Source organism: Marmota monax, unplaced genomic scaffold (genome assembly GCF_021218885.2).
Source record: "Marmota monax isolate L192 unplaced genomic scaffold, Marmota_monax_Labrador192_F-V1.1 WCK01_AAM20220418_F8-fsc00072, whole genome shotgun sequence".
NCBI lineage: Eukaryota > Metazoa > Chordata > Mammalia > Rodentia > Sciuridae > Marmota > Marmota monax.
In genome coordinates, this window is record NW_026692356.1 from 2,911,819 (window position 1) to 2,933,091 (window position 21,273).

At 41.8% G+C, this 21,273-nt stretch overlaps 1 protein-coding gene across 2 annotated transcripts in view; it reads left to right on the forward strand.

Moving 5' to 3' along the window:
* Positions 1 to 3,365: 3,365 nt before the first annotated feature.
* Positions 3,366 to 21,273, forward strand: part of Ccdc3 (coiled-coil domain containing 3) — a 102,487-nt gene continuing 84,579 nt past the window's right edge. Inside the window, exons 1-2 of one of the 2 annotated variants that reach the window (XM_046442311.2) lie at positions 3,366 to 3,899; positions 6,660 to 6,834. In XM_046442311.2, coding sequence (XP_046298267.1) covers positions 3,526 to 3,899; positions 6,660 to 6,834 — 549 coding nt within the window. In that variant the 5' untranslated portion in view covers positions 3,366 to 3,525. The remainder of the gene's footprint in view (positions 3,900 to 6,659; positions 6,835 to 21,273) is intronic. The other variant, XM_046442310.2, reaches the window with a different exon arrangement.

The window sequence follows — 21,273 nt, forward strand, 5'->3', positions numbered from 1 at the left end:
TTCCATTCTGGTGACCTTGAGCTCTGCTTATTGGAAGGTCTTAGTCTTGGAAGAGGAATTGCTCACTAGGGGACACACCAATGGCTCCCTTCCAGTCAGCGAGGTCTTCTGCTTGCTCTTACAGAGAAGGAAGACATGACTGTTGTCTCCTCAGAATCCACAAGAAGGACAATCTCTGGAAAGGGCTTCTGGAAAATACATTCTGGACAGTACTGGAAGAATTTTGGTTCTGTTAAGTTTATCCAAGAAGAGGGAACATGTATGATGATGTGAGGGAAAAAAAAAAAAAGAAGTGTGTCACATTAGATTGGGTGGAGGGAAGTGAGGGGAGGGGAGGGGAAGGGGGGATAGGAAGGGCAGCAGAATAAAATAGACACTACTTTTGCTGTATATATATATATACGTGACTATATGACCAATGTGATTCAGCAACCTGTACACTCAGAAAAAGGAGTAATTATACCCCATTTGATTCAAATGTATGATATGTCAAGATCATTGTATTGTCATGTGTAACTAATTAAAACCAAAAAAAAAAAGAAGCGAGAACACAGCACATGCACTGCTTTTTATTTATTTGCTTGACTAAATGGAAAGAGAAGTCAAGGTTTTAAGGTCTGTAGAAGTAGACAAATCTTTTCCAGACCTCTGAGGCACTTGAAGATGAAATTAAAAAGAGGTTTTTTTGTTTTGTTTTTTTCTTAAAAACTGTCCTGTCTCTCTCTATGATAATGTAGGGCTGAAATACAGCAGGGCTCCTGAATAGTATAACATTAATATTAGGTCAGTCACTCACTTTTACAGCTTCCACTAGGGAATATGCCAAGCTTCTTACTAATCATATATTCTATAAGCATCCTAAACAAAGGGCCAACTTGTTCCTCTAAGGCATTTCCTATCTTTGTCCCTATTCTCATGTTGGAGTTAAGTTCTTAGACTCCAGAGTCTGATGGCTGGGGTTTGAATCCTGGCTCACTTTCTAGCTTTGGGTAAGTCATTTAACCTCTCTGTGCCTAAGTTTCCTTATCTGCAAAATGAACATATAGTAGTATTTCCTTTGGAATTGTTTGGAGGGTTAATTAAGATAACATATGTAAAGTCCTTGCAACGGTACTTGGCCTAAAGCAAGCGATGAATAAACATAAGCAATTGGTAATATCAGGAGTTGGCAATGCTTACTAAGTCTGCTCTCCAGCAAAACAAATCATTTTACATCCCGTTTCTTTCTGTAGCAAACCTGCAGAACACCTGTTAGACAACTGTTATGGGCTGAATTGTGCCCTCCCCCCACTTCCTCATTCATATGTTAAAGTTCTAAACCTCACTCCAACTGAATATATTTGGAAATAAGACTTTATGGAGACAACTGAAGTTAAATGAATTCATAAAGGTGGGACCCTAATGCACTGGACTGGTGACCTTATCAGAAGAAGAAGAGGCACCAGAGATCTGTCTCTGCATAGTACACAGAAGAAAGGCTACTTCTTGCTGTGAGGATGGGCAAAAAGATGGCCATTTACACACCAGAAAGAGAGGCCTCATGGACACCTAGCTGGCTTCTTGATCTTGAACTTTATCCTCCAGAACAGGAAGAAATAAACATCTGTTGTTTTATCTACCAGTGTGCAGTATTTAGTTATGGTAGCCCTAGGTGACTGATATAATAACATTATGAAATTTTATAATTTAAATATTCAGTAAGAGACAGATTAGCACTCCAGAAAAACAGTCTCTGGTGTTTTAACCTTGAATACCATTTGCCTGCTGTGAAATTCTACCATGGAAGGTGACCGAAGGAGAGTCACACACCCTTGGTAATGCTGTCCCTTGGGTTCCCTTTGACTAAGTTTTTCCTACAAAACTTTCAGGGATTCCCTGTCTTTGAAGAGCTTACTCTTACTTCCTCCTGCTTTTGGGTCCATCACAGCATGGGTGAGACTAAAAATTTAGTTGATTGGTCACTGACCAGTGAGTAGTGTGCCCCTTGAGTCCCCGAAGAGCTTGATAGGAGTGCCTAGAGTCTTGATTCTTCATTGTCTGAGGGCACCCTAAGTTTTCCCTCTGGTTTCTTCTGTTCCCCTTTCTTCCTGAGACCCTCCAGCCCCTCCTACTCCAGAGCTTTTTTACCCCAAGACTTGCTTTTCAAAACCTGTGTCCACAGCAACCATTCACCATTCAACCATTCAATGGAATCATCCTGACTGCAGGTATAGGACTCCAGGGAAGAAGACTGGGGCCCTGGGGAGGTGAGGCCAGCCTTTGAATTTTCACTCCAATTTCTGAATATGCTCTCTCTTTCTTCCAGATTTTCCCAGGAACTCTCTTTCCTCCAAGTCACAGAAGAAATGGTACTGGGGTTTAAAGCTGAAATACTCAGCGATCCAAATTAATAAGTTGCTTGCAGAACAGAGTCCTCCACTTGAAAACAAATTTGCTTATGAAGCTCATGTAAAAATACAATAGGTATGATGGATGTATAATGTGTATGTGTGTGATATGCATGATACAGAATATAAAATATAATATTCATTTTTTATAAGTAAGAACTATTGTTTCTTCTTACTACATTAGGTATAACAAAGTCAGCTTAGGGAGTATATTGTTGAGTTTGGGTCTGCACCAAATCACCCATTGACTCACAATCAGCTGTTTCGAATTTACTCCAGAATTTATTTCTCAGGTGTAGGGTATTCAGAATCTCTTATCAGGACTTTCTGAAGATCACCGTTAAAAAATAACCAGATTCAAGCCAGGTGCGGTAGTAGTCCACACCTGTAATCCTAGCAACCATGAGGTTGAGGCAGGAGGATCAGGAGTTCAAAGCCAGCCTCAACCAAAGCAAGGCACTAAGCAACTCAGTGAGACCCTGTCTCTAAATAAAATACAAAATACGGTTGGGCATATGGCTCAGCCATTAAGTGCTCCTGAGTTCAATCCCCAGTAACTGCCCCCCGCTCCCCCAAAAAAGATTCAGAAGCAGAATGAAAATGAATCTTTTAAAAAGTTTGTTAGCTCACACTAAAAACTCTGGGATGATAAAATCAAATTCGATTTCTATGAATTTTGACTCTAAATGAACTCTATAACAAAGTTTTAATGCAGAGTAATCCTGCAAGTAAATAGCAATTGTTCTAAGGTGCGACGTTTGGAACTCGTTACACCTGGCAAGCCCTGACCCAGCCCAAGCGGGGCGCTAGGGAAGGGCTGCGGGGGTTCGGACTCCGTCCCAGGGTCACCGGAGTTCCCGGGTCTCGCCCGCCCCGCGCGCCCCTCCCGCGCGGCCGCCGCCCCCTCCCCCGCCTCCGCCGCAGGGGGCAGGGCAGGAGGCGGGCGCCCGTCCCGCCCGGCCCCGCGACCCTTTTAAAGCCTGGCGGGTGCTGGCGGGACACCGCGAGCCCGGCTGCAGGGAGAGCGGCGCCCGAGCTTCCCCCGAGCAGCCAAGAGCCAGGCCGCCCCGCTGCCCCCTGCGCCCGCCCGGAGGGTCGGGCCATGAGCCCCGGCTAGCGCGCCCTCCCGCCCGCCGGCATGCTGCGCCCGCTGCTGCTCGCCGCGCTCTGCCTGGCCGGCCGCCCCGCGCCCGCCCGCGCCTGCCAGCTGCCCTCCGACTGGAGGCCCCTGAGCGAGGGCTGCCGCGCGGAGCTGGCCGAGACCATCGTGTACGCCAAGGTGCTGGCGCTGCACCCCGAGGAGCCCGGCCTCTACAACTACCTGCCCTGGCAGTACCACGCCGGCCAGGGGGGGCTCTTCTACTCGGCCGAGGTCGAGATGCTGTGCGACCAGGCGTGGGGCAGCATGCTGGAGGTGCCCGCCGGCTCCAGGCTCAACCTCACCGGCCTGGGCTACTTCTCCTGCCACTCCCACACCGTGGTCCAGGACTACTCCTATTTCTTCTTCCTCAGGTGAGCCCGGCACCGCCGTCGCCACCGCCTCCTCTGCCTGTAGTTAGGGTTTCCTGCAGCCAGGTGGGGGAACCCCAGGGGTCCTGTCCGTGCCAAACTAGAATATGCCTTAGGGCCCTCGGCTTAGGCCTCTTTATTCTCTCCTGCTCCGTCAGACTTCTCTGCAAAGATCCTGGCATCCCCCTGCCGAAGGCCCTTTTAAAAACGCAGATGATTTCGGTGTTAAGGTACACAGAGCGGTGTTTCACGCACAGGGTCAAAAGTGCTCTCCAACAACCCATTTGACTCATCTTCTTTTAAACTGGCTTCAAGTAGAGTAGGAGTAGATTGGGATGGGCAGAAAAACAGTCTTTCCACTCCGTCATTGGGATCCGGACTCTGCCCTTCTGCCTGACTGATATTTGAGCCAGTTATTTCCCAAGAACTTCCACAACTTCACTTGCATAAAGTGAGAAGCAAGGCTGGTTGATACTAAAACACAGTAATGCCTGCAAAGCACCAGTGACAGATAAGTTGCTTAGCCAATATTCATTCTCTTTCCTCCAACCCCTTCCACGGACTTCAGTGCAGGAATGCAGCTCGGGGTCTTCATGTTCCACTGTTTCCCATCTCCACCTGGTTATCTAAAACAGCAAAGGTTTGATGGGAGGGCCTGCTGGGGTTCAGACCCTGGGTCACAGTGTTTTGAAAAGAGGCTGCAGATAGTTTCCAGTGATTCTCCATCCCCTGTGGTCTGTGACAGTCCATGAAATTGGCCTGTGGTCAGGATGGAATGCTCTACCCAAGAGTTCAGTCAAGTCTTATTGACTATAAATTCTACCGAGATTTGAAATGCAGAACAGCAGATGGAACCCTAAATCCATTGGTTAACTGCCTTTGAATTAAGAGTGATATAGAACATCTGAGGGAAACATCCAAATGAAATCTACCCTGTACTTCAAGATAGTGAAGTGAATTAAGGCAAAGTTGTCTCTGATCAATGACAGTTCCAGCCTCCCCGTCTAAGGTGGCATGACTCTGCCTGGGTTTGCAGATCCATTTTTTTTAGCTCGAATCCTTTCTCGGAAGGAAAACAGTTCCACAGAGGGATGTTCATAAGCTGATGGCAACACGTGTTTTCCATATTGAAGCCAGAATATCTAAGTTTAGAACACATGTCCTGCTTTGTAAAGTTGGCTTGAGTGGTTTAGCTAGATTAGTTTTTTTTTTTTTTAAATAATTGCCAGGAAAGTCTAGTTTCTAAATAAAGTCTGTCAGGGCTGAGAGAATGCCCTTTCTGATACAGATAAACTTAGGTTTTTCATGTTTTTATTTAGGAAAAATACTGAGAACCAGCTCTAAAAACTACTCAACTCTTTATTTTCCAAGAGTGGGGATGAGCCCAAGTACTTGAGCAGATCTTATTGTTTCCCGTTTTTTAAATCATGAAATGCAGTTTTGTCCACTGGCTCCGGTGGTCAGCCAACTCTTTCATCTTTTGCTCTTACATATTTACAAAAAGTTAGGGCAGACATACAAAACAGTAGTCTGACAGATTCTCATTTTACAGGGCTGTCTTGCCCTGAAGTGTGTCGACAACTGCATACAAATCTTTCCTCTTTTGTTATTCTAGGATCCACTAGATGGGAACAGACTCTAGTAGGGGGAGTGGCAGAGGAGACTCACTGGGGAGGCCATCCTGCCTGCTTTTGCTCAGACTGTAATTCATCTCCTTTTTCTTTTTCACGACTTAATCTTTCCAGCAAGTGCTTTCTACTAGGCTCTGTAAAATGACTCACTGATAAATATACTTACATGTATAATAAATATATTTATTTATATTACCTTCATTCTGCTCCAAGTGCTTTATTGTATTGTCTAATGCAATCCTTGCCACACCACCAGGAAAGTAGGCGCTATTATAATCCTCTTTGAACAGATGGGAATACTGAAGCTTAGAGAAATTGAAACGTGTCGGGTCTTGAGCCCATGTCATTATGACTGGCCTATCTCTCACCAGGAAAGGAGATCCAGGAGGAGGAAGGCCCCTGGCATACACAAAGAGACAGACAGACATATGCACACACTTTCCTGCTTCCTTTGGCCAAACTCATTCTTTTGAAAACCTTAAGAATAAACCCAAGTAGTGAGAGGCAGAGAAAACAATTAGAAGTTGTAACTGCTTCAGGAGAACCATGCCAGACATCACAATAAAATTGGCAAGACCCTTGTTTTGGTTAGCTATTTTGCTGCTGTGACTAAAAGATCTGACCAGAACAGTTGCAGAGGAGGAAAAGTTTGAGGGCTCATGGTTTCAGAGCTTTTAGTCTATAGAAGGCCAGCTTCATTCTTCAGGGCTTGAGGAGAGAACATCTGAGTTGTTGAATAGTTTTTAGAGCTTGGTTCTCAGTGGGAGAGAGTGGTGGAGGAAAGCATCTCACATCATGGTGATTAGAAAGCAGAGAGACTTCATTCTCTAGAAAAACAAAATATATTACCCCAAAGCTACGCCCCAATTCCCACCTCCCCCAGCCACACCCACCACTTCAGTTACCACTCAGTTAATCCCTGTAAGGGGATTAATTCATTGATTGGGTTAAGACTCTTACAACCCAATCATTTCTCCTCTGAACTTCTCACATTGTCTCACACATGAGCTTTTGGGGAACACCTCACATCCAAACCATAACAACCCTTACACTCTTGATGACTCTTGATTAAAGTTGATATGTCCCCAGTGGTCATGTGTATATCTCTGACCTTTTTCCTCTTCTCTATTAGGATGGATGAAAATTATAACCTCTTGCCTCATGGAGTCAATTTCCAAGATGCCATCTTTCCAGATACACAGGAAAACAGGAGGATGTTTTCCAGCCTTTTCCAGTTCTCTAACTGTTCCCAAGGGCAGCAGCTGGTGGCTTTCTCCAGTGACTGGGAGATCCAGGAAGACAACAGGGTAAGAATTGGCTGAATCCTGTGCCATGTAGTGAAATAGCAGGATAGCCCTATCTCGTATGAATTTTGTAATCAAAGAGTTAAGGGTCCTGTTCCAAAATCCGGACCAAAGCCCCCATCCTCTTCTGTTTCCTTCCCATGCCAGGAAACACAGCGTGTGAACTTTGGATTCCTAAGGCTTTGCTGTTTGATAAGGAGCTCTTCACAAAGTGTGGAAACGAGATGGGAGGAGGATTGGCACACTGTGCCTCAGTTTCCCCTTCTGCAAAAAGGAGAGAATGGCAGCATTTATATGATAGGACTGGCCCTGTATGATTTAAATATATAAAAATGTAAATGTGTAAATATCTTGATGTTGTGCTTAAAAGTGCTCAATACACATAAGTCATTATGACTGTTGTTATTGACAGTCTAGGGTTCTAAGGAGTTGTCTTTTTTTTTTTTTAATATTTTAGTAGTTGTTGATGGACCTTTATTTATTTATATGTGATGCTGAGAATCAAACCCAGTGCCTCATACATGCTAGTCGAGCGCTGTACCACTGAGCCACAACCCCAGCCCCAAGGAGTTGTCTTTGTGGGGAAGAAAAACTCCTTAAGAAAATGAAAACTAAACAACAATCACATCTAACACTTCTGTGATTTTTTTTTTATTTAAAAAATTTATTTATTCTAATTTTTTATACATGACAGCAGAATGCATTTTAATTCATAGCATACACATGGAGCACAATTTTTCATTTCTTTGGTTGTACACACAAAATAGAGTCATTCCATTCGTGTCTTCATACATGTACCTAGGGTAATGATGTCCATCTCATTCCACCATCTTTCCTACCCCCATTCCCCCTCCCTCCCGTTCCCTCTGCCCTTTCCAAAGTTCCCCATTCCTCTTATGTTACCCCCACCCCCAATTATGGATCAGCGTCCACTTATCAGAGAAAACATTTGACCTTTGGTTTTGGGGATTGGCTTACTTCACTTAGCAAGATATTCTCCAACTCCATCCATTTACTTGAAAATGCCATACTTTTATTCACTTTTAAGGCTGAGTAATATTCCATTGTGTATATATACCACATTTCTTTATCCATTCATCTATTGAAGGGCATCTAGGTTGGTTCCACAGTTTAGCTATTGTGGATTGAGATGCGATAAACATTGATGTAGCTGCATTTCTCTAGTATGCTGCTTTTAAGTTCTTTGGGTATAGACCAAGGATTGGGATAGCTGGGCCAAATGGTGATTCTATTCCACGTTTTCTAAGGAATCTCCATACTGCTTTCCAGATTGGCTGCATCAATTTGCAGTCCCACCAGTAATGTATGAGTGTACCTTTTCCGTCTACAACCTTGCCAACACTTATTGCTTATTATACAAGAATATTGCTTATATTCTTGATAACTGTCATTCTGACTAGAGTGAGATAAAATCTTAAGAATAGTTTTGATTTGCATTTCTCTAATTACTAGAGATGTTGAACATTTTTTCATATGTGTTGATCAACTGTTATCTCTTCTGAGAAGTGTCTGTTTAGCTCCTTAGCCCATTTATTGATTAGGTTGTTTGTTATTTTGGTGTTAAGTTTTTTTGAGTTCTTTATATATCCTGGAGATTAGTGCTCTGTCTGTGCGTGTGGCAAAAATTTTCTCCCAAAATGTAGGCTCTCTGTTCATCTCATTGATTGTTTGCTTTGCTGAGCAAGAAACTTTTTAGTTTGAATCCATCCCATTTATTGATTCGTGATTTTATTTCTTATGCTTTAGAAGTCTTGTTAAGGAAGTTGGGGCCTAATCTGACATGATGAAGATTTGGGCCTACTTTTTCTTCTGTTAGGCACAGAGTCTCTGGACTAATTCCTAGATCCTTGATCCACTTTGAGTTGAGTTTTGTGCATGGTGAGAGAGAGGGGTTTAGTTTCATTTTGCTGAATGTGGAATTTCAGTTCTCCCAGCACTATTTGTTGAAGAGGCTATCTTTTCTCCAATGTATGTTTTTGGTGCCTTTGTCTAGTATGAGATAATGCATTTATGTGGGTTTGTCTCTGTGTCCTCTTTTCTGTACCATTGGTCTACATATCTATTTTGATGCCAATACCATGCCGTCTTTGTTACTATTGTTCTGTAGCATAGTTTAAGGTCTGGTATTGTGATGCCACCTGCTTTACTCTTCTTGCTAAGGATTGTTTTGGCTATTCTGGGTCTCTTATTTTTCCAGATGTATTTCATGATTGCTTTTTCTGTTCCTATGAGGGATATCATTGGGGTTTTGATTGGAATTGTGTTAAATCTGTGTAGTGCTTTTGGTAGTATGGTCATTTTGACAATATTAATTCTGCCTATCCAAGAACAAGGGAGATCTTTCCATCTTCTAAGGTCTTCTTTAATTTCTTTCTTTAGTGTCTGTAGTTTTCATTGTAGAGGTATTTCACCTCTTTCATTAAGTTGATGCCCAAGTATTTTATTTTTTTGAGGCTATTGTAAATGGGATAGTTTTCCTAATTTGTCTTTCAGAGGATTTGTCACTGATGTACAGAAATGCATTTGATTTATGGGTGTTGATTTTATATCCTTCTACTTTGCTGAATTCATTTATTAGTTCTAGAAGTTTATTGGTGGAATTTTTTGGATCCTCTAAGTATAGAATTATGTCATTGGCAAATAGTGATAGTTTTTCTTTTTTTTTTTCCTATCCTTATCCCTTTTAATTACTTTCATCTGTCTAATTGCTCTGGCTAGAGTTTTAAGGACTATGTTAAATAAAAGTGGTGAAAGAGGGCATCCCTGTCTTGTTCCTGTTTTTAGAGGGAATGCTTTTAAAAATTTTCTCCATTCATAATGATGTTGGCTTTGGGCTTAGCATAGATAGCTTTCACAATGTTGAGAGAAGTTCCTATTATCCCTAGTTTTTTTAATGTTTTGAACATGAAGCGGTGCTGTATTTTGGCAAATGCTTTTTCTGCGTCTATTGAGATGGTCATATGATTCTTTAAGTCTATTGATGTGATAAATAACATTTATTGATTTTCACAAGTTGAACCAACTTTCATCCCTGGCATGAACCCCACATCTGTGATTTTTTTAAAATGATGCTTGCTAAGATTTAGAGGGTGACTATTGTGGTTATGTAAGGATCATGATTTTGGGGGTATAAAAATATAAAAGGATCTTCCAGTTTGGCCAAATACCAGTTTGGGGGACATTTGAGGATTCTTATTTTTCCAAAATAAGGCATTCCCACAGCAGAGTTGGGTGGAGAGTGGGCCAGGTCAGTTTAACTATGGAGTGGTGGCCCATCACTCCCAGTCCCTATCAAAGGTGATGTCGGGGCATTGTGTCAGACTGCTGGAGAAAGAACTGATGTGGGCCTCACATGGAATAAAGAACTTTTTTTCATAGGTTAGAAATCAACTTGCATCTATTAGGTGGCAACCTTCTTGGCACCCAAGTAGGAAGTGACTTCTCTTGTCTGATGGCCCAGCCTATGTAGCTGCCTGTTCTGCCAAACCTTCTTATCGCCTACCCAGGCACCCTGCCCCCAGAGATCCTCTTTATACTCTAGTACAGAAGCTGCTAGTGTGATGCGCAGTGAACATCCAGCCAACGGAAGATATTTATTCTTTCCCAGTATCAAGTGTTTCCTTCCTCAACTCCTCTATCATATTGACAGCAATCTAGATTCTTCTAACACCCCCTTCAGGCTTTGCCTGATTTTTCTGAAAGCTTGTCCTATATTTTGCCCCCACCATGGTTCCACCTGTTTTCTTTTTCCCTTCTTAAACTTGACTGTTGGTCACTCCATAGTGAATTGCATGCTCCAAGGCTAAGCTTGACTATCCCAAACCCTGAGTCACACCTAGTATGTTCCAAACACAATCTTTTCAGGCCTGGCCCTTTGGCTCTGCATTGCGTGAGAGCTTTGCTTATATAGCTAGACCCTTGATAACAATAGATTTGTCAAGAGATCAGATGTTATTCTGAAAATACTTGAAAGTGGTCACATAATGAAGCCATTAACATTTCTTTGGAATTAGATTTTTCCATCATTTGGGGAGGGGGGGAAGGACAATAGGACCATGGAGAATTGTGTTAAACCAGAGCTATTTCTGCTGATGGGATGTTGATGTTGGGGAGAATTCCTTTCCCTTTCCCATTAGTGGCCCTGGTCTCTTCGATAACAAAGTGTGGGAGAGCTACATACATGGAGGAAGAGTCAATATCTCATGGGAGGAATATAATTGTTCCAGAGTGCTGGGCTGCTGGGCAGTTAAATTGGAGGCACCCTGAACTTTCCAGACCTTTGGCTGCTTCCATTTTTATGTTTTGCCCATATCAAAAGGGATCACATAAGAGTTAATGTAATTAGCTCATTTTAAAATTTAACTGGAAGCTAAAATTAAACACTTTAAAGATTATTTTGTGATGTTCCTGGGGATATTTTTGCATAGTCTGGAGTGATTAACTGTTGATAATGGCTGCTTGAAGAGTTAGATGTAGAATTACTGATAATTACTTGCTCTCTTCTTTAAAAAAAAATGAAAAAAAGCTAAAATGTCTTCTTCCTTGGGAAGGTTAGCACCGCGTTATCTATCCTACCCAGGCTAAATGTATCATGTAATCTTAGAAACAATCTATATTTTTCCCTGAAGCTTAGGAGGGATCAAAACTGCTGTTCAGTTCCTTTTTATTCCAAGGGGAATAGGTGTTAGGAGACTTGTTCATCAGAGCACACTAAGCCTTCACATGTTCTGAGAGCAGTTGCAAATGGTCCTGAACTCTGCACCAATGCCTTTCTTGCAGCGTATCTGGGGCTGCAAACCCTGTAGGCATGTTAGCAAGCTTGAGCTTCCCACTGTCCATGCTGTTGTTGTCTAAACTTCTGTTCAGCCTCCATCTTTTTAGGCCTGGCCCTTTGGCTCTGCATTGCGTGAGAGCTTTGCTTATAAGCTAGACCCTTGATAACAATCCATTTGTCAAGAGATCAGATATCATTCTGAAAATACTTGATTAGCCCCCAAACTCTCGCATTATAACTTGTTATAATGCTCCAGACTCCAGTTGCAAAGGACACATTTCATTCTCTTTGCTGATAGTTCTCCCTGTCTTGATCTTGGGGGAGCATGGGAAGCTGGGACTGGAGAGTAGATCTGGAGGTGAAGTGATGGAACAGCAGGAAAATCTTACATAGGGAAAATTTTTGTGTTGCACACCCAGGGCGCCGTACAACTTGGTCCTCAGGAGCAGAACCCTCCCACACTCTGGTTCCTTTCCAGCGCCTCTCCATCTTCACATATCCCACCCACCCCTCAGTTAATAGAAACACAATCTTGCTTTCAAAAGTTGCCAAGAAGTCGGTAGTGTTACCAAATGCTCAGTGCCTCTCTGGTTCGGTGTCATGGTGTTAATGGGGTTTGGGGGATGTCCTTGGCACATGGGAGTGTTTCCTGGCAGGATTCTCTCCACACTAGCCAAGGACATTTTTCCTTCCTCTTTTCTCCTGCTGGTTGAGTCTAACAGTCAAAACAGAAGTTGGATATTTTTCTTTCTCTGCCAATACCGTCCCCTAGGACCAGGACCTAGCCTGACCCTTACTTACATAGTCTGTCATAAAATGCCATGAGATTGAAATAAAATCGGTGAAGGTCATGCTGCCATCGCGTTCTCTTTTCCTTTTTTGGAAGCACAATGGAGGAGCTTGCTTCTCTAAGCTGCCTTAGAAGGAATGTAAACTCTTAATCAGAAGATCTAGATTGACTTTGCTGTCTCCAGTGAAATGAACTTAGGCAGGTCCCCTAATTTCTCAACTTCAGTTTTCTTATCTATAAAATGGAAAAACTAGTTATATAAACTTTCTAAGGTTGTTGTGTCTAATTAGAATACACATTTGAAAGTACTTTTGTAAACTGTGAAGAGTGTCAGTTTATTACTGTAAACCGATCATCTTAAAGTGTTACTTTAAAAATGACATTTAAAAATTGTAAAAAGCTTTCTGCTTTTAGGGGTCCTAAAACTTGTGATTCGTTGCAGAACGGAGATGGGGATACGCATGGGAGATAGGCATGGATAAGGAGGGCTTTGTGCATAGTGTCTTTTATTCAACAGCATTTAATGGCTTCTGGAAAGGAGGTATTTTAAATTTTTTTTTAATTCTAATTTGAGACAGCAGAATGCATTAGAATTCATATTACAAATATAGAGCACAATTTTTTATATCTCTAGTTGTATACAAAGTATATTCATACCATTCGTGTCTTCATACATGTACTTGGGGTAATGATGTCCATCTAATTCCACCATCTTTTTTACCCCCTTGCCCCTTCCCTTCCCCATCCTCCCCTCTGCCCTATATAGAGTTCATCTAATCTTCCCATGCTCCCCGTCCCAACCCCACTATGCATCAGCCTCCTTATATCAGAGAAAACATTTGGCATTTGGTTTTTTTAGGATTGGCTAACTTCACTTAGCATTATCTTCTCCAACTGTATTCATTTACCTGCAAATTTCATGATTTTATTCTTTTATTGCTGAGTAATACTCCATCGTGTATACATAGCACATTTTCTTTATCCATTCATCTACTGAAAGGCATCTGGGTTGGTTCCACAGTTTAGTTATTGTGAATTGTGCTGCTATAAACATTGATATGGCTGTGTCCCTGTAGTATGCTGTTTTTAAGTCCTTTGGGTATAGACCAAGGAGAGGAATTGCTGGGTCAACCAAGGTGGTTGGTTCCATTGAAAGGAGCACTTTTTAAAGAAACATGTTAATTGAACAATAAACAGTCACAACGGTTCAAATTTGAAAGTATAGAATGGTGTCCAGTAGAGTTTCTCTGCCACCTTTCAGATGGGTAGCTACTATTATTAGTTTCCTGTGTAAACACTCAATGTTATTATCCAAGAAATAAGCCAAATACATTATTCTCTGTTGTCTTTGACACAAATGGCAGCATGCCATGCACATTTGCTTTACTTTACATGTACCTTGCTTTACTCAAATAGATTTTAGAGATCTTAGCATATTGATAGATATGAAGTTGCCTTAAATGACTGCATAGTATTCCATTATATGCATATGGAAATGTATATAATCAAGTCCCCTCCTGATGGGTTGTCAGATTGGTTCCAATACATCACTATTACAAATAGTGCTGATGTGTGGCATTATACCTGTTTGTAGAATTGCTGAGCCTCCTCACTAGCACACATTTGAGTACCTACTTTGAGGCAGCTACTGTGTTAGACACTAGAGTTTCAGTGTTTAGCAAAATTCAAAGGCCCTGGGGTCATAGAGCTTATAATCTAATGTTGGTGATTGATAATGACTGTATAATTTTAAGTGGAAATCAGTGCTCTGAGAAAAGAAAGAAAATAAGCAGGGAGTCTGGACTTGAAGGTGAAGAAATCCTTTTCTAATGAACTGATACTTAAGATCTGGTGGGTGAAGAGGAAGCCTAGTTAAAGTAAGTGTGTGTGTGTGTGTGTTGGGGGTAGCAATCCAGAGAAGGAGAGGAATCTGTGCAAAGGGCCTGGGTGGCAGGGTGCCTGGGACCGTGGAAGAGAGCATGTGCTTGGAGCAAAGGGAGGAAGTGAGTTAGTGGGAAGGATGGGCAAAAGTTCTGGCAGGAGCCTGGCCGTGCAGCGCTTGATAGACCCTGGTCCTAACAGCAGTAGGACATCAAGTTTGCATGTTGAAAAGATGAAACTGACAAGCAGGAAAACTGGGTTGCAGGAAATCCCTGCACTGCAATGAGAAGAGCTAATGGAGGTTACAGAGCACCTGGTAGATGTTGGACCAGGTTAGAAACGGGGGATGGAGAGAAGTGGGAAAATTTGAGCAATATTTAGGAATATTTTTTCTAATTTAATCTTTAAAAATTTTAAAATTCGTTCTTTTTAGTTATAATGACAAAGCACATTTTGATACAGATACATGGGGTATAACTTTTTGTCCTTTAGTTTTGAGAGCTCTCTCTGGACAGTGGCTGTTAACTCTGGCCCTGCCCCCATGGGGCCCCAGGGCTGTGATGGTGGATGTTCATAATGTGCTTTCATTGGATACTTCCTGTCTTGGGGGAGGGTCTACTGCCCAAGTGTCCACCCCGTGACTGGGTATTCCTTTCAGGGGAAACTTGTTTATCCTGGCAGATTTCCTTGTGCCTCTTGTCTGGTCAGTGTCCAGTTTATTCCTACCAAAGAGAGCTAGCCTCTGCCAAGAGCCTGGGCCAGGAAAGAAGTTAGATGCAGGTTTATCTGTCTAGGGAGATACAGAGGAAGCAACTCAACAGAGTTTATTGCCTAGGTAGATCCCCAGAGAAGAGGACAAATCACTCCAACAGGAAGGGGGAGTTGGCTGGGACATTTGTGCTCAACCAGCAGGTGGGGAGCCAGAGAGAAGACGGAGGAGCTGTGGACAGGACCTTCTCTGTGTCCAGGGCATTACCAAACAGGTTCCCCCTGGGAGCTTTAATTGGCAGGTTTAGAGCAAGCAGACACAAGTTCTAGGGAGGTACACTGTGACTGAGAGAGGAACATTCCTCACTGAAGTCCATGAGGACCGTGGGGGTCAGTGGAGGAGTCGAATAGGTAGTATCTGGCTGTCCCCTAGGGAAGTGGTCACCAGGAGGCAGTTGAATAAGGCAGGAATCTGGATTGGCTACATCAAGGAACTAGGAGGTGGCGGAGAACTGGAAACCATATCAAGGGTGACTAAGCCCTGCTTCTGGCATGAGAAAGTGCATCGTATATTGCTCAGCACCCATTTTGAATATAAAATTACAGGAAACAGTCAATGGGTGTTAATAGTGGTTTGGTCTTTGGTTATAAAGGAGAGTGGTCAGAGGTGATGCCTCTATTTCTGACAATGTAGACAACTTGTCAGCACCAACACTAAAAATTTGCATAGGACAGGTTTGATATGGGACTTTGAGTCTAGTTTTGGACATATTGAGTCAGGTTCTTTAAGCTATTCATCTGTGATCTTAAATCCATTGTTGGATTTTTAGGTCTGGAGACCTGAGCTGGTCTCCGAGTAGAAGATACACCTCGGGAGCTCACCATCCATGAGATGCCAATTAAAACCGGGTAGGACCAAGATTTCTAAGAGAAAGGGTTTAGAGAGAAAAGGAGAGCCTTGTGGGTGGGTAGTGTTGGTCAAGAAGGAGCAGTGAGATGGGTCAGGGTTGTGGCTCAGTTATAGAGTGCTTGTCTAGCATGCATGAAGCACTGTGTTCGATCCCTGGTACCACATTTAAAAAAATAAAAAATAAAGGCACTGTGTCCATCTACAACTAAAAAAATATTAAAGAAAAGGAGCCGTGAGAGAGATGGAAGGAAAACCCAGAGAGTCAGGGGTTTGTGTTTGAAGAAGGATGAGAATGAGAGATCCACGAACCCAAAGCTGTCGAGCAGTCTGTAAGAGGAGGGCTGAGAAGTAACTATTCAACTTTGGTGACCTAGAGGGAGGACAGTTTGTACAGAGGGAGAAGAATTGAGATTGTGTGGAGATTGAGTGGGTAGGTCGCGGAGACTTGCGAGTGGATGTCGTGGATGGTCGTCGAATAGAGATCAGGCTGTTGGGGAAGCGGGCAGAAAGGTTGTGGGAGGGAATTTGAACTCCTGAGACACTACCTACCCAAGCAGACAAAACTAACCAAGGGTAGGGATATCTGTTCATTTACTGTTGTACACTTGATGCGGTGGTGTCTTACACGAATGGTATGTATTATTGTTTGCATGTGAGGTGTCCTCTAAAGGCTCCTGTGTTAATGCAGGAATATTCAGAGGTGAAATGAGGGTTGTGACCTAATCAGGTCATCCTAGTTTGAATGGACTGACTGAGAGCAAAGTCTATTGACTAATGGTGTGGAGCATCTTTTTATTTTCCATCTTTGGTAGGTGGGGTGTGACTACAGGAGGTCAGTCAGATGCAACAAAGATACACAAAACTCCCATCACCTGAAGAAAGCTTGGTACTGCCTTTGTAAATCAACCCAACCAACCCTTCTTAGCCCAAGCTCCTGGTAACTGCTGGCCTCTTCTCCTCCATCACTACAGTTTTGTCCTTCCAGTGTGTGACATGAATGAAGTCCTACAGAAGGCTGCATTTATTAGTTGGGCTTCTCTACTGAGCATAATGCACTTGAGTTTCATCCATGTTGTATGTGTGGATAGTTCACTCCTTTTATTGCTGAGTAAGTATTTGTGTGCAGGTACCATGGTTTCATTTATCCATTCACCAGGTGGAAGACCTTTAGGTCGTTTCCAGTATCGGGTGACTGCGGCTACTATAAACATCCACATGCAGGCTTTTCTGTGAACATCTCTTGTTTCTCTTGGGTAAATGCCTAGGAGGGGATTGCTGGATGGTAAGTGTGTGGTTAACATTATAAGAAGCTGCCAACCTGGTTTCCAGAGTGACTGGCCTCTGGCATTTACATCAGCAGTGTGTGGGAGTTCCAGTGGCTCTGCATCCTCATCAGTAATTGGTATTGTCAGTTATTTAAAAAGTTCTAATAGGTGTATAGTGGTCTTTCATTGTAGTTTGAATATGCATTTCTCTATTGATTAGCATTTTTATTTTCCATCTTTGGTGAGGTGGCTACTCAAATCTTTTACCCATTGTTAAGTCGGGCTCTTGTTTTTTTTTTTTTTTGTTTTGTTTTTTTTTTAAATATTTTCTTAGTTGTAGGGGGACACAATACCTTTATTTATTTGTTTATTTTTGTGTGGAGCCGGGGATTGAACCTAGTGCCTCATGTGTGCTAGGCCAGTACTCTACCACTGAGCCACAACCCCAACCCAAGGATTTTTGTTTCTCTTTATCCTAAATGTAAGTCGTATGTCAGGCATGTGCTCTTCATATATCTTCTACCAGTCTGTGTGGCCTATCTTTTAATTCTCCTGTTCATGGTAAAAACTTTGGAATTTTTAAAAAGTCTAATGTATTCATTATTTTTCTTTTCTGGATAGACTCTTACTCAAACCCTACAAAGATTTTCTTATTTTTTTCTTAGAAACTTGTATTTTTATATTATGTATATGATAAAGTGAGTTAAATTTTGTACAAGTTGTGAGGTATACGTTGACTTTTTATGTCATTGCATATATCTATATATAATTTTTTGTGTGTCATGCTGGGTGTCTTAGCTTTTTTGCAACTGTGACTAAAAGACCTAAGAAGAACAATTTTAGGGAGGAAAAGTTTATTTAAGGGCTCATGGTTTCAGAGGTCTCAGTTCAAGGACAGCTGGCTCTATTTCTTGGGGCAGAACATCATGGAGGAGGAGGAGCTCACAAGATGATCAGGAAGCAGAGAGAGACTCTACTCACCAGATACAACATTTATACCCCAGGGACCCACCCCAACCACACCCTACCCACCTTCAGCTACCACTCAATTAATCCCCATCAAGGGATTAATTCACTGATTGGATTAAGGCTGTTATAATCCAATAATTTTTCCTGTAAACCTCTTGCATTGTTTCGCACATGAGCTTTTGAGGGACATCTCACACCCAAACCATAACTCTGGGGATCAAACCTATGGCCTCACACATGCTAGGTAAGTGTTCTATCACTGAGATACAGCTCATCTTTGTTAAAGATTCTCTTTTCCCTTTAGAACTGCCTTTGCATTTTTGTCAAAAACCAACCAACTATATTTGTGAGTTTTTTTTGAACCCTCTATTTTTCTCTGTATGTCTATCCTTTTATCAATTCCACAACTATCTTGATTGTTGGAGATTTATAGCAAATCTTAAATAGTGTACATCTTCCAACTTTGCCCTTCAAAACTGTTTAGTCTAATTTCTTTGCCTTTCCACAGAAATTTTAGAAATGGCTTGTTGATGACTGAAAAAAAAATCCTAGTATTTTGAATGTTACTACATTGAATCTATAGGTCAATGCTATACCATATACTTGCAGCATAAGCCCTAGTTTTTATTTGGGAGGAACTGACATATCAACAATATCACATTGTTCAATCCATAGAACTTCATATATTTTCATTTGTTTAGACCTCCTTTGATTTTTTTAAATCGATGTCTTATAATTTTTAGCATATATCTCCTATGCATAGTTTTAGATTTATATTTCTATATTCCAATTTTGCTGCTATTATCAATGGTACTGGTATATATTTTCATTTAAATTTTTATTGTTGGCCTCTAGAAATACAACTGATATTTGTATATTAATCCCAGAACCCATAACTTTCTAAACCCACTTATTCCAAAAGCTTTTGTATACTGAATGTATTTTCTTTTTAAAAAAACTGGTAATTGAACCCAGGTGTGCTTTACCACTGAGCCATCTCCCCAGTCCTTTTAAAAATCTTTTATTTTGAGAGAGGGTCTTATTAAATTGCTGAGACTGGCCCTGAACTTGCAATCTTTCTGCCTCAGCATCCCAAGTGGCTGGGATTACAGTTGTGTGCTACTGCACCAACCATGACATTTTCCATGTGAATGATTATGTCAATGGACATGGTTTTACTTTTACCTTTCCAGAGAATGTGCCTTCTATTTCTTTCTTGATGCTTGGGCCAGGATGCTCAGTATGATGTTGCATGGAGTGCTGAGAGTCCACAACCTATTCTAAACATGTTAACTGTCATTTTTTGTAGATACCTTTCTTGAGATTAAGGAAGTTGCCATCTGTGATATTATATTACTGCTGGATTCCATTTGCTAATATTTTGTTGAAGACTTTCTTAACCCCATGCTTATAAGGAATATGGGTCTATAGTTAATTTTCTTATAATTATAAGAAAAGCAAGATTGGCCTCACAAAATGAGTTGGGAGGTATTCCTTCTATTTTCTGGATGAGATTTTGCAGAATTTTCTTTTCACTGTTTATGTATTCATCTGGTAAGGCTGCCATAGCAAAGTGCCACAGACAGGGAGGTGAAGGGAAACTTATTTCCCATAGTTCTGAGACTACAAGTCCAAGATCAAGATGCCAGCAGGGTTGGGTTCCTTTAAGGACTCTCTCCTTGGCTTGCTAATGACTACTTTCCTTCGCAGGATCATCCCTTTGTACATGTGCCCCTGATGTGTCTTTGGATGTGCCCTCTAAGGGCACCAGTCAGGTTGGGTTAGGGACTTATAAGGATTGCATTAAGGCCACCCCAAAGGTCATTTTAAGATAAACATGTCTTCAAAGGACCTGTCTCCAAGAATAGTCACATTCTGAGGTATCAGGTGTTAGAGTGTCAAGATATGAATTTTTTAAAAAATATTTTTTAGTTGTCAATGGACCTTTATTTTATTTATTTATATGTGGTGCTGAGAATCAAACCCAGTGCCTCACACATACCAGGCAAGTGCTCTACCACTGAGCCACTACTCCAGCCCATAACATATGAATTTTATGGGACCAAATTCAATCCATAATAGTTTGGTAGAATTCACCAGTGAATAATATGGGCTTAAAGTTTTATTTTGTTGGAAGATTTTAAATTACTAGTTTATTTATTTTTCTTTATTTTTTTTCACACAATACCAGGAACCAAACCCAGGGTCTTACACCTGCTAGGCAGGTACTCTGTCATTGACTACATACCCAGCCCCTAATCCCATTTCTTTAATAGATTTAGGATGATTCAGGTTATCTGTTCTTGCCTGTGTTCTTGGCAGTTCAGATTGACACTGTGTTGGCCTTAGGGCTAGGCTGAGTGAGAAAAGAAATGAAATAGACAAAACCCAAGGACTTCCTCCATTCTCTCTGGTACACAGGGACCCTTTACTCTTGTCTCCTAAATAGAAATAAGAGTTTTCTCCTGAAGGTGTTATGAATAGTCCATGATTCACCCTCCTTTGGTCAGGTCCCATTGCCTCTAATTGATTTGTTCCCAGAGTTTAGTTCTTATATTAGTTTCATTCCTGGAGTTTGGCTTTTTGTTTTATATGCAGATTTTTTTTTTTTTTTATTTATAATTGGAGTCATGGGCTATAGTCAGCTTACTTCAACTTTGCTGGCACCAGAAGTACATGTTTCTCTCTGAGTGGGCCTATGAAGAACATCTGGTCAAACTTGGGTAGAATCTCACCAGGGCAGGAAGGAAGAGTATTTTCTTATAACATTCCTCGTGACTAAAACACTCAGGGTCACTCCAGGTGAACTGGGCTGCGGGAAATAACCACACAAGAGACAGAGATACCTTTTTCTTTGGGGGTCCTGTGACGGCTCCTCTGACCTTAAGGGTCCTCAGAAAGAGAGAGAGTGAGCACATGCTGAACCCTTTTATTGAGGAGAAGCCACTCAAATGAGGCAAGGGGTCAGGTTTCAGGGGGGTTGAATCTAGCTTTGTGATGTCTGCAGTCAGCAGGTTGACTGACATCTAGGAAGGCCACACTCAAAAAGGCAGAGCAAGAGAAGGGGACACACAAACGGTGTTTCCATGGAACATTCTATCCCAAACAGGGCAAAGGGAAATAT